The 13921-nt window shown below is 36.1% G+C and overlaps 1 protein-coding gene across 1 annotated transcript; it reads right to left on the bottom strand.

The window, feature by feature from the left end:
* Positions 1 to 5156: 5156 nt before the first annotated feature.
* LOC107704631 (soluble guanylate cyclase 88E-like) lies at positions 5157 to 13103 on the bottom strand. Its single transcript, XM_016507617.1, is given in 16 exon segments — positions 5157 to 5197; positions 5267 to 5365; positions 6498 to 6654; positions 6733 to 6879; positions 7504 to 7650; positions 9156 to 9285; positions 9423 to 9540; positions 9666 to 9669; positions 9807 to 9859; positions 9966 to 10050; positions 10389 to 10475; positions 10712 to 10835; positions 11020 to 11150; positions 11820 to 11963; positions 12129 to 12281; positions 12984 to 13103. Coding segments are annotated over 16 exon segments (1740 nt in total).
* Between the last annotated feature and the right edge of the window lie 818 nt (positions 13104 to 13921).

Raw genomic sequence — 13921 nt, 5'->3', positions numbered from 1 at the left:
CGTCGGTCTACAACGGTGGGAATGTGACATCTGCAGTGACCCCGATATTCAGCCCTGGGTTCCCATCTGAAGACACGTACACACACATTCACACTATCCTCATAGTCATCATCTTCTGCATCGTCTGCTTCCTGCTCTTGGTGGCGTTCTTCTACGCCTTCTGCTTCCACTGCACGCTGCAGACTTCACCCAAAGACGGGCGGCAAAACTCCGGCTGCAGCCTGGACAGAGAGGACGCCACCTTCAGATGCAGCTCCTCCAGCCCCTCGCTGGGAAACACCATCTGAGAAAGACTCCAGATCCTGCTGGAGAAGACATCTGAAAGAAACTAAATCACTAGTTGTTGTTGTTGTTGTTTAGGAATATGAGCTGCAAATTAAATCAATTCGCAATTCATTTAGTCATCATATTTAAAAAATTAATAAATATACATAAAGTTGGTACTAAAGTTGGTCAGATATTTTTTTTTGTGAAAGAAATTACAATTTTTATTCAGAAAGCAGACAAGTGACAGTCAAAACATGTTACAAAAGATTTCCGTTTTATATAAATGCTGTTCATTTCAATTTATATTCATTAATAAATCCTGTAATAAAATGTATCAGTTTCTACAAAATATTAATCAGCACATCTGAAGGATCTTGTGACACTGAAATCTGGAGTAACAATGATGAAAATTCAGCTTTACATCACAGGTTTAAATTACATTTTAAAATAAAAAGGTAAAAAGGTTTTTGTTTGTTGGTTTTGTTTTTTGTTGTGTTGTGTTGTGTTGTGTTGTGTTGTGTTTTGTTTTGTTAAATAAATGCAGCTTTGGTGAGCATAAGACATTTCTTTCAAAAGAAAAAAAAACAAACATAAACTTTTAACATCATCTGACAGGTTGAAAAACAGAATATAGCTTTTATCATTTTCTATGCCACCTCTATTCTACTGGGTCTCATAACACAAACTGAGATGATTATTTTCAGCATAAATAATATAATGCAGCATAAGTGATGTGTGAAATTATTGAGCCTGCTTGTGATCTTCTGAAATATACTGAACAATGGTGATTAAATGAGTCACGCTGTCACTCCAGCTTTATTTTTCACATCACTTTGAGGAAACAGTTAGGCAGTACAGAAAGCAAACAACACACAGACACAGAGAAACACACATCAAAAACTTCAGACAGGCAAACAAGAGAGAGAGAACGATCAGATGATTCTTGTGTCTGAACGCTGTAATACAGTAAGCAAGTTCTCAGTGTTTGTGAATGCAATTTTCAAGTTTTGAAAGATCTTCGAAGTGGTTTTTCAAGTTTAAGAAGAGATGCAAACTATCATTTGTGATTGTAGATTACCATACGAAATAATTTTGACCCATCTCTCAGTTTGTAAAGACAAACAAAAATAAGTGATTACATTAAAACACTTACAATGGAAGTCAGTGGGGCATTGTGCATAAACGTGTGTTAACAGGACAGTGGCATCACTAACTGTTGAATATAAATATATCCTATTTTTCTACTCTATTCATGACCATTTAAAGCTGATAAACATAGTAACTCACATAATGCACATGACAGCAGTCAGGCATGTATAGCACCAATAAAACATGCTACACATGCACTGTAAAACATGAATTTAATATTAGAGTCCTTTCCAAGAAAAAAAAATATTCAGCAAATCTAGACATTAGACTCATGTTTAATACATAAAGACATCAAACAAGGAGACACGGGTAGACTATACAGCGAACTAACTAAACCACGGAGGTGAGTGAATGCTTGTGTAACATCATTTTTGGGAGATTGTTCATTTTAGCAGAATAAAGCAGAATTAGTTATGTTCTGTCATTGTTTTCCGAACTGTGTTTACCTTTCAAGTTTTGTATTTCTGATACGGTGGCCGCTGTGCTGTGCTGCATTAGCCTGCAGATTGTAATGTAACATTTGAGATTTGACACACATTTGTTTCTCCACCTGTTAAGCATCGTTAAGATGGGCAATTTGAGCGATTATAGGTGTATTTTACCGTTAAAGTGGGTAACGTTACCAGTTGGCTTTGCTGAGCAGGCTCGGCATTTTCGCGCCCACTGGAAGTTTATCCGGTCAGTCAGGCTTCGTGCGTTTGAGTTGGTAACTTATTCGTAAAGTTAAGCAGTTTTTTTTTTATCATTATTTTTTTTTATCAAGCGTTCAAGCTAGGATAATATAAGTTAACTTAAGTTGAAACAGCAAATACTGTAAAGTCAAATGAACTTCAATAAAACAATTCAGCACTAGGCAAGATTTAAATTAGTGAGTTGAAATGACTTGTACTTTTAAGTTGATTTAACTTAAAATTTTTGAAAGGGGTGAAAATTTTTTACAGTGTGGGTGAAACTCCACTTACAGGAATTACATCATGCAACTGTAGAGCTCCATTGCTTAAAGGAACAATTTAGACAACTTTACAGCTTCAATTTCTGTACAGAAGAATTACTATAAGTGATTTAACAAGACCATTATAAGTGCATTATATTTGTTTGTTTTTACAAGCTGAGAGGAAAGTTCAAATGATTTCCTGTGGTAATGGACCACACGTCACAGGCGATGTTGACAGCTGAAGTACAGAAACCAGAACATTTCATTCTGAATTAATTCAATGACTTTAACAGCAAATGAGCCTTCAGGAGCTCAAACGAAATACTGAACGAATCTTACGAACTAAAACATGTTCGGGTTATATTAACCCCAATTAAAAAGCAAAAAAATATGCAAAACCATTCAAAAGTTTGAGGTCAGTAAGATTTATTTATCTTGATTTCTTAAAAGAAAAGACGCTTTAAAGGGACACATTAAATTGCTGAAAATGGACAGTAAATACATTTTTTATCCGGATTTTAACCTTTCTATTCATCAAAGAATCCTGAAAAAATGCATCACTCTCTCAGCACAAAGGCTATTAAATCTTTTAATATTTTAAAGTATTTTCTAAAATTAAAAAGTTGTTATATTGATTCACAATATTACTGATGTTACTGTATTTTTGGTTAAATAAATGCAGCTTTGGTGAGCAGAAGAGACATTCAAAAACATTAAAAAAACAATCTTACAAGACAACTTTTAAATGGTAGTATATGAAATTGTGTCATTATTTTAATGTCAAATGAGTGCCTCCCAAATTAGCATTCTGAAGAAAATCTTCAGAAAATTTTTTTTTATCAGTTTCTGGAAATAATGATTTTAATTACTGAATTAGAATCTGGTGGAATGTGCTTAACTGCCATATAAATAATGAAATGAATGAATAAATAAATATATAAATAAATAATAATAATAAATAGTTGTCATTATTATTATTATTATTATAAAAAAATAAAATAGGTATGATTTTCTCCATTCAAAACATTCTTTTAGTTTTCCTATTGATTTTAGGATGGAATATGACCCTGTCATTCATTAAAAATTAATAAATAAAGTTATCCGTCAATATAAATATATATAAATAAATATATCCGTCAAACCAGCAAAAGGGATCAAAGATTTATAAAGCTTTAACCTGAATGAGGCTGAATACATATGAGAAGCCAACACAATAAGCACATTTCAGTTCAATAATACATCTAATCTATTTACAAGACAATCCAGTGAATCCAATTTACAGAATTCTTTGGGAAACATATTCAGATCAATAGCCGTATGATTCTGATGATGGACTATGAAAACCGTACATGGCTGAAACAGTTTCAGGTTTCAATTTCAAAGCCATGTCATGATCACTGATTAACACACAGAGCACATGGTGCTTTTCTCAGAGCCGCGGGAATCACACGAGCCAGCGGGAGACACCATTATTGAATCTCGACCGTCAAACTCATCCGAATCGAGTTCAATGTGTATGTCCTGAAGACTGCTGTGCTTATAATGAGACTGAGAGACAGCGTTTGATATTATCATGTGTCGCTGTGTAGTATCTCATGACTCGTTCACACAAGCACAGAAATCACAGATCTCACCTTACTGACGGACGCTTCTTCAACATGACACTCCTCCATGGACTCCTCCAGAGAGTTTCCAGAGATTTCCATCTTCATGCAGTGAAAGCGGATAGATTTCACATCGTCCTCATCCTCACCTGCCACTGAGTGGAACACCTGAGGAGCAAAATCCATCAGAAAAAAAACTCAAAGTGTCCTTAGACATTCTGCAAACAGCTTTTTGAAATACAACATGATTCTGTATAAAACAATCTAAAATAATAATGATAATGATGATAATAATAATGATGATCAATTTTTTAAGTGAATAAAGCAATAATAAATCATATTTATTATTATTATTAATATACAATACAAAACAACAACATTAATTCATTTTTTATAGTTTTTCATGGGTGGATTATTTTATTTTATATACATATATGCACATACATTTGGGGGGAGGTTGGGCTTATAATGATTTACAATAAGACCAGGAACATGAATTAAGCACTTCAATTTTAAAGTCCTATTGACTTTAAGTTAGATCAGTGCTTCAAAGTCCATCTAAGATAACTGCTATGGTCATTTTAAGTCTACTTTTCCCCTTGCATTTACCAGGACTTCCTCATCGATGGTCGGTTCGGGGGCTTTACTGATGGTCTGGGCTTCAAACTGCGGGCAGGCGGCCTGAGCGTTTCCATCTTTATCTCGCTTTCCTTTCAGCCAGTACGTCTCGATCTCCACATTCCCGTCAGAGAAAAACATATTACATCAGTAAAGTAGTTGTAGTTTGTTAGCAGAGCGGTCATATCTTTCAAATTAAGCCATTATCCCTGTATTATGTTAAAATTCTGATTTTGACTGTTATGTTCTGGATCAAACAACTGACCATAACATGATTCAATACAATTGACTACAAATCCCAATATGAAAGAGAATTTGTGTGTGTGTGTATGCTAAGAGAAATTATGTCCCAAAAAATTCTGAGTTTTTAATTTATTAGTTTGCTAAAGCAGCATCGCTATTATTATTGCTCATTGTTCTTTCCTCAGTAAATAACTAGTTATAAAGGTTGTCAGATTATATCAGATTAGTTCTGGCTACCGGCTACCAGTTGCGGCTCGAATCAAGTTCAAGACATTGATGCTTGCATATAGAACAGCCACAGACTCAGCACCCGCCTACTTCCATACTTATTTGAACAATGTCTAGAAAATTGGTATTACAGGCACTTCCTGTATCTGTTTGCCTCTTTAAGAAGAATCGCTTTATGTATCCCCAATTGTAAGTCGCTTTGGATAAAAGCGTCTCCATGTACTCTCCATGGCAGAAGCCGTGTGGACTGTATCACCATGAAGACCGTAGCGAGGCATCTTGTGACCTACGACCCCAGCGACCACCATACCAGAGTGAATTCCTACGAGAAGCATGACAGTGGTCAAAACGGCAGTCATAATAAAATATCAGTACAAAGTCCTTGTCAAACAGCCATTTTCCAATTCCTAATGAGCGTTTTGAAAGAAATCAAGACTTATATTTAGCAAGGACATAATAAATTGATCAAAAGTGACAGTAAAGACATTAATATTGTTACAAAAGATTTCTATTTCAAATAAATGCTGTTCTTTTGAACTTTCTATTCATCACAGAATGCTGAATGCTGGCATTGATAATGACAAAAAATGTTTCTTGAGCAGCAAATCAGCATATTACCATGATTTCTGAAGGATCATGTGACACTGAAGACTGAATATGATGCTGATGCTGAAAATTCAGCTTTGATCACAGGAATAAATTACATTTTATAATCTATCACAATAGAAAACAGTTATTTTAAACTGTAATAATATTTCACAATATTATTGTTTTACTATGTTCTTAATCAAATAATTGCATCCTTGGTGAGCATAAAAGACTTCTTTTTAATTCAATTCAATTCAAGTTTATCTGTATAGCGCTTTTTACAATACAAATCATTGCAAAGCAACTTTACAGAAAATTAAGTTTCTACAATGTTTAGTAGTAGTTCATCAGTGGTGAAAAAGCATGAAAAAATCTTACTGATGCCAAAACTAGTGAATGGTAGTGCCTATTATATTACGAAAAATACAAAATTCATATAAAAAATTAGAAAACTAATGCAACATTTTATTTAATTATTGAATGAAATACTGTATTGAAAAATAAAAAATATTTTTATTTGATATTTCTTTCACTTCATCCACCATCTCAGATTAAAAAGTATCTTAAGCTTACCTTACAGAACACTCTTTGTTTTGGACTGTGCATATGATGCCTTAAAATGCTGTCTAGGTAGGCAGCTTTCTAGGTTTTTGTACAGAGCTAAGTATCAGTGTATCAAACAGTACATGACTCAAACAGAGAAAACCATGATTTAATTTAACTTAATTCAGCAAAACAGCATAAATATATAGTGGATCACCATGACATTACTAGCACGGGCCACTATAACCTCAAAAACCCCAATCTGAATCCAAATATAAACATTTAACCCTCATGTAAGCGTGACTTGATAAGAGAAGACGCACCCACTCGAATCTGGATGTTGTTTCCATTGGACGGGTCTCTGAGATGGTCAATAGAACGAACCATATCTAGAGCCATGTCACAAATATTGTGAGCATGATACTTCGTCTTTTCTGGAGCGCCTGCCACCACCATGTAGGCATCACCTATAGTTTCAACCTGAAACACACACATCAGTGTGAGAAACATCTGTATCAACATGCGATCGAGCTGGAACCACAGAAGAAATGATCTCACCTTAAATACTCAGTGTTTCTCACTGAGCGTGTCGAAGAGCGTGTACATGGTGTTGAGCATGGAGACCACCTGCATGGGTGTAATATGACTGCAAATGCGAGTGAAGCCCACCACATCGCTGAACAGGATTGTCACATCAGGAAACACCTGAAACAGATCAGATATAGACACTGATGATCAAAAGTCGAGATGAAATAAGATGATTCCCATTGAGATACTGAAGTAGACTCTCGGTGTGACTAATTAAACCAGTCACAGTTTAAAGGAACAGTTCACCAAAAAATGAAAATTGCAAATGGGTGCCGTCAGAATGAGAGTCCAAACAGCTGATAAAAACATTACAATAATCCACAAGTAATCCACACCACTCCAGTCCATCAATTAATGTCTTGTGAAGCGAAAAGCTGCGAGTTTATAAAAAAACAAATCCATTATTAAGGCATTTTTCATTTATCACCTGTTGGCACCCATTTACTGCAGAGGATCCTTTGGTGAGTAAATGTTGAATCTGTTGTTTTTTTTTTTAAAGAAATTAATATTTCTATAAGTGTGAAGTAATGGCTGCTGGAAATTTAGCTTTGTCATCACAGGAAGAAATTATATTTTAAAATATAATTAATCATTTGTTGCATGAGTTTTTAGCGACAACATTTCCAGTATAAAAAAAAAAAAAAAACTTTTGAAAATCTAAAAATACAAATGGAAAAACAAGACTAATTGGTTTAGAAAGTCGTAACACCTGCATGAAGTTAAAGGTGCAGATGTTCTAACCTCACAGGTGTTCACAGCTGGTTCTCCCTTCCGCAGTCGCTTAGCAACAGGTTTGGGAATCATTCTGTACAGAAGATCATCTGTCTTTTTCATCTCGTAGTCCAACATTTTCATGCTTTCCTCTAGTTTACTGGATTTCTTTTGCTCCTGCGGGGCAGAAAGAGAAAAACAAAGATATAGAGAGGTAATAAGAGAAGAACAGGTCTGTGATGCCCTTAACATGTGTTGTTGAGAATGCTTTTATACTTTAAAGTGGACCACTAAGGAAACCAGGTAACACTTTATTTTAAGGTGTCCTTGTTACACATGTTACATGTACTTACTATTATAATAACAATTATTTATGCATAAAGTAACCCTAATCCTAACCCTAACCTTATAATAAGTACATGTAGTTAATTAATATTACTCAGTACTTAAATGCATAGTTACACTGTAACAAGGCCACCTTAAAATAAAGTGTAACCGGAAACCAAATTCAATAGAAATCAGGTCTTCAAAGCATTCACACTGAACTTAAAGGCAGAGTAAGTGATTTCTGGTAGCCAATGTTGATATTTGAAATCACCAAAACAAACACGCCCCTACCCCAAAAGGGTCTTGCCCCTATTTTGATAGCTCCGCCCCACACATACGTACGCAACCCAGGCAACGATTAGTTCTGTGAAACAAAGCAAAACCAATGTTACACCGTGTCTACACCGGAAGTGAGCGGCGCGGCAGAAAACTGCTGCCAGGTTCTATTTATGATGTGCTGACACAAATTTCAAATGGTTTTCAACGGTCGTTTGATCGCGTCCAGTGTAGGCAGACTTTAGCTGTTGTAGACACGGTCTTACTCACCTATTGAGAAGAAACAAAGCAACCTCGGCGTCCGATCGCAGGCCTCCGCTCCTTGAGTTCTCGCCAGCGCTGGAAAGCTGATCCGATATTTACACGGGTCCTACTTCTTGCCTTATTGTTCCGCAGCCGTTTTCCTCTTTTGTTTCTTATCCGCCATCTCTATCTTTCTGTCGCTCGGCTCGGCTAATGTCCGTCCCATGCACTGAACGCGCGCTCCTCCACATCACGAGTAGACACGCCCCTTATTGCTGATTGGCTACAAGTTTGTTTTGCGATTCGGCCCGAATCAGTTTTCTAAAGCGTTTTTGAAAAATCACTTACTCTGCCTTTAAACTTGACCCAAATATAATTTTTCTTCATCTTTATGGTGTTTTTATACTTCAGGGTCCGTTTCGAAGTGGTTTGAAGTCAAATAAAATAAACTTAAAGTGAAATAAAATAAAATATAAAAGAACTTATATAAATATAAAATATTTTATTTCAGCTAGTTGCCAAGGCAACGCATTTTTATTTAGTTTGATGTGCTAAAATCACTAAAATTGAATTGAAAACAGAAATAAAAATGAATAAAAACTGTATAGACACACTTTTTTTTTTTTTTACTTTTTTTTTCCTACGCACCTATCTATTACCTGCAGGTGTGCGATGATGATTGCTATTTGATTTACATAAAAAAATAAAAATAATTTCTCAGACCTCCACAGTGCAAGAGTGATACGCATGGAGCAAACTGAGCTAATGAGACTGATCTGGATTTCTGTTGATGAGTCCATCAAAAGCAGGACGCTCTTGAGGTCTGACAGCTGTACCTGTATGAGGGCTCTCTTGAGCTCTTCAGACTGCTGAGTTCCTGCCAGCACCAGATCTCTGCTCGAGTCATGCATGCTCAGGTCATTGATGTACAGACCTGTCTTAAACATGGCACTTAAACTCTCCATGCTGCAAAGACAACACAGACACACACACATGCATACAGAACCTGATTTTAAGCACTATAATTATTATGCATACACAAAAATTCTTGAATGAACAGAAATTACACCCGTACTTTATAAATGTGTGTGTTTGCGTCTTACACTGGAGTATCCAGGAAGATGATAGACTCCCACTCTGGCATGTATCTCATCTGACCCTTCAGTTTCAGGCAGCGGCTACCATCACCCCAGCTCTCCATTGCATTAGCGCTGTTTCCATCTGACACCATTCAAAGAGGACACAGACATGTTAGCATAACTTTATGATAGTGTTTTCCTCTTGAATGTAAAATTCATTCTACTGCCGTTCTCTTTTTGTGTCAAATGGAATAAAGAAAGTCATACGGGTCTGAAATAACATGAACGTGAGTAAATGACAACAGAATTCAAATTTTTGGGAGAACTATTCCTTTAAATCACTGCCCAAACAGAGAAGTGAGAACTGACTGACCTTTATAATCATCCCCGATTAATTGACTGAAAGGCCATCAGCTCCACGTCCACATCTGCTGAGCGACTGGCGTTCTCATAATCAGAGTCTGGAGAGACACAGAAAAAACAGAATCATCTCATGAAAGCACATTAGATCCAGCTGTAGATCTGAGATCTTCAGTGAATGCAGACGGTCAGTAGGACCTTCCTTACTCTGCACTCTGTTGTGAAGGTTCCTCTCTCGTTTCACCGGCTCCTTAGACATGATCTCAAACAGGTTGTTGGGATGAGAGATGATCTGTCACAGAATCCACTGATTCATTTATTGACGGATTCTCTTCAATATAAAGATGTAAATGTGATGCAACACTCTTTTATTAATGCTTTAGAGATTGGCATCAATACTGATTGATTTATTATATGATTTATTAAATGATGTGTATAAGCAAAGCCTAACTGGCATGTCTTCTTCAACACTTTTAAAATTACCAAAAAAAATATATATTAAACTATTAATTAAAATTATTATCTTGGTAGTAGTATAGGCGAGAGGAGAGGAGAGGAGAGGAGAGGAGAGGAGAGGCGAGGCGAGGCGAGGCGAGACGAGACGAGATGACATGAGGAGAAGAAAGTCACCTGTCTGAACACGATGTTGAAGGGAAAAACTTCAAAGAAAAAGTCACTGGTGATGGGAAGGATCTCTTGTTCCTCTTCATCTTCTTTCTGAATATATCGATACGCAGAGTTATCAAAGTTTAATCTGAAATTTAAAAAAAATTGTTTCATTACATCTGCCACATGTCCTGTAAAGTTTAATACTCAGTTGTCCAACATCCACATACTCTGATTACTATTTGAACTATGTTTGTGTAATAACACAAGCACAACAGATGGAATCTGCATCGGGTAAATGGATCGGTTTCATAAACATGTTGTCATGCTGAGGAGAAGAAAGTCACCTGTCTGAACACGATGTTGAAGGGAAAAACTTCAAAGAAAAAGTCACTGGTGATGGGAAGGATCTCTTGTTCCTCTTCATCTTCTTTCTGAATATATCGATACGCAGAGTTATCAAAGTTTAATCTGAAATCAAAATATCACTCTTTTATTACATCTGCCACATGTCCTGTAGGGTTTAATACTCAGTTGTGCAACATCCACAAATTCTGGCTACTATTTGAATGATGTTTGTTTAATAACACAAGCACAACAGGCACAACAGATGGTACCTGCATCAGGTAAATAAATATGTTGTCATGTGTCTCACCTCATGGTGACGTGTGAATAATCTCCCACCAGCTGCTCAGACAAAACCTCAACATGGATGTCAGTGTCGTAGAACTGTTTTCCCATCTGTCTGAGCTGACCCATGGCGTAGTGCAGGTAACCTTGCGTTTGCTCCTGACCAAACACACAGAGACAGCGTCGACACACAACATCAGCTGAACACTGGACTACTGTGACTTTATAGAATTATTATGAGAAATTCAGGTAAATGAATCATGTGTGAATCACTTTTCCTGTAGATTGTTACATTTTATTCCATTTCTCCTAATCACCATACACGAGTGTTCAAAAGTTTGTGGTTACTAAGACCTTTTTTTTTTAAACAAATTAATACTTTTATTCAACAAGGATGAGTTAAATTGTTCAAAAGTGGCAGTAAAGACATTTATAATGTTACAAAAGATCAACAGATTTCTATTTCAAACAAATGTCGTTCTTTTACATTTTCTATTCATCAAAGAATCCTGAAAAAAATGTATCATGATTTTCATGATTTCCGTGATTTCAAATAAATGATTTCTGAAGGATCATGTGACACTGAAGTCTGGAATGATGACGCAGAAAGTTTAGCTTTGCATCACAGGAATAAATTACATTTTACAATATATTAATGTATTATCTCTCTCTCGCCAGTATATATACAGTATAGATATATAGATAGATAGATAGATAGATAGATAGATAGATAGATAGATCAAAAACATTTTAAAAATCTTATCGACCCCAAACTTATGAACAGCAGTGTATTAATTGACAAAAGCTTTCTGATCTGATACACACACACCTGTAATGCAGTGTAACTCCTGTAGCCGATTCCTCCTGGCAAAAGAAGGTCGGCGGCTGGACTTTTGGGTAACTGAAGCGCAGGTACTCATGCAGGTTATCCAGACCATTCACAAAGTCACACACATGGCGGCCTAACACCTGACACACAGTATAAGAGACAAAAACACATGAACAATATGCAAACACACAAGAACAAAGTGTCTATATCAATGCAGAGACCAGAGGATGCAATACGCAAATCAAGGATAAGGATGTTGAGCATGTGCTGCTGGGTTAAATCACAGCATGCAAACATCCACAGACCCACACAAACCTGAATTTGATTCTGTCATATCCATATTTCCCCACAAATCCCTGGAAATATACCCCCCATGAGTTCGTGAGCTCATTATAAGGAGTTCCTGTGACGCCACTCGCTGCTTTAGCGATACGAGGAATCACACTCTCCCTGTAGACCTACACAAGCACATATACACTGAAAAAATGGGTGTAGCATTTACTTTGAAATACTTTTCACTCAGAAATTGCTAGAAAATTACACTAATAATTACAGAAAGTAAAACATTGAATTACATTTTGAAGTAGAAAGACTGAAATCGTATTTTCTGGTAAAGGGGCATAAAGGAGGATCTTCTCCAATTAATGAAAACTTAGATGCTATTTATTTGAGTAATTAGTTATAATTTAATACCTGTTTCTTATATGTGCATCTCAAAATGCATCTCTGTCTTGCAGTCTAAAATCTATAATCATTGTGACAATTTTAATAGACAGTTTCACCCATTAACCCAATATGTATCATATTTTATAATATACTGATATGTTTTAAACTTCAACTGTGTGTACAAAATATTTTTTTTAAATAATAATATATGACATTTGACCTAGGAAAATATAAATTATGGGTGATCCCTCAAGTGAAGGCATTTATTATCTGAAACAATAACTATTTGTTTATTTGGGCAACACTGATCCCACTCGGCTTGCTATTTTTAGATATAATTTAAGGAATTTTATATATTTGAACGCTTTCTATAAATGAAATGCCTGTTTCTTGTATGTGAGTCTGGATGGATGAAAAATGCATTTGTCTTTCAGTCTGATCTCTAGTCACAGCGACAATTGTCATTTTTAATCACAGTAATAAGATATTCTAACCTGATGAGTTACAAAGGAGTGCAGTCTGACGTCGACTCTCTCTCTGACCAGGTTCCACACATCATCACCGTACGACTCTTTAATGAAGTCATGAAGACTTTCACACAGCAGCCCGTACATCCTGACCGCACCGACACACCGGAGACGTCTTCAAATCCACACAAATCTGAACGTCTGGAATCTCCAAATCTCACTCCTGATATTATGCAACTGTGAAACAATAAAGAATTAAGGACACAAAAAGGCAACATCAAGAGATCACTGTCCTTCTAAAATACATTAATCAATCACAGATGGCATGTTTGTCTGTTCTTTCATGACAATGAAACTTGACCTATCATAAATGTCACATGAAACCTCAATGTATAGCATGTGAAGTTAACTTACCGTCTGTCTGCCCGTCTCAGAGGTCTGCAGCTCCTCCGGACACAGTCCCGGTCTTAAGAATCGCACAAGAGGAGCTGGAATCATTTTCAAAAGAGCCACACTTACTCAAACTCAAACTCTTCAGATCTATTGTTGTGATGCCAGCGGCTGGTGACTTTGAGTACTGACAGATGCAGACCTCTCATGCACACATGCTGCTCTTTCCTTTGACCTGGACTAAAGTTTCTTACACAATTTTACAATTGTATCATTCGATGTAATGTGTGACATAACAGTTAGCGTGTTAGAAGAAGGTTAAATAGCTTATAGTGAAGTGTTGGCCACTTGTTCCTTACAAAAAATAGGAATCTAAAGGGTAAATCTTACCATGATACTGCACATCGAAAATCATTTAAACGTTTAGGGTCAGTAGGATTTTTTTTTTTTTTAAAGAAATTAATACTTTTACTCAGCAAGGATGCTTTAAATTTATCAAAAGTGAGTGACAGTAAATACATTTATGATGTTATAATCAGTGCTGGCTAGTAACTGATTACATGTAATCTGGATTA

The sequence above is a fragment of the Sinocyclocheilus anshuiensis genome, unplaced genomic scaffold (genome assembly GCF_001515605.1).
Source record: "Sinocyclocheilus anshuiensis isolate Anshui unplaced genomic scaffold, SAMN03320099.WGS_v1.1 scaffold1646, whole genome shotgun sequence".
NCBI classification, from domain to species: Eukaryota; Metazoa; Chordata; class Actinopteri; order Cypriniformes; family Cyprinidae; genus Sinocyclocheilus; species Sinocyclocheilus anshuiensis.
The sequence above is the reverse complement of the archived record's forward strand: the minus strand, read 5'-3'. Positions and strand labels throughout refer to the sequence as shown.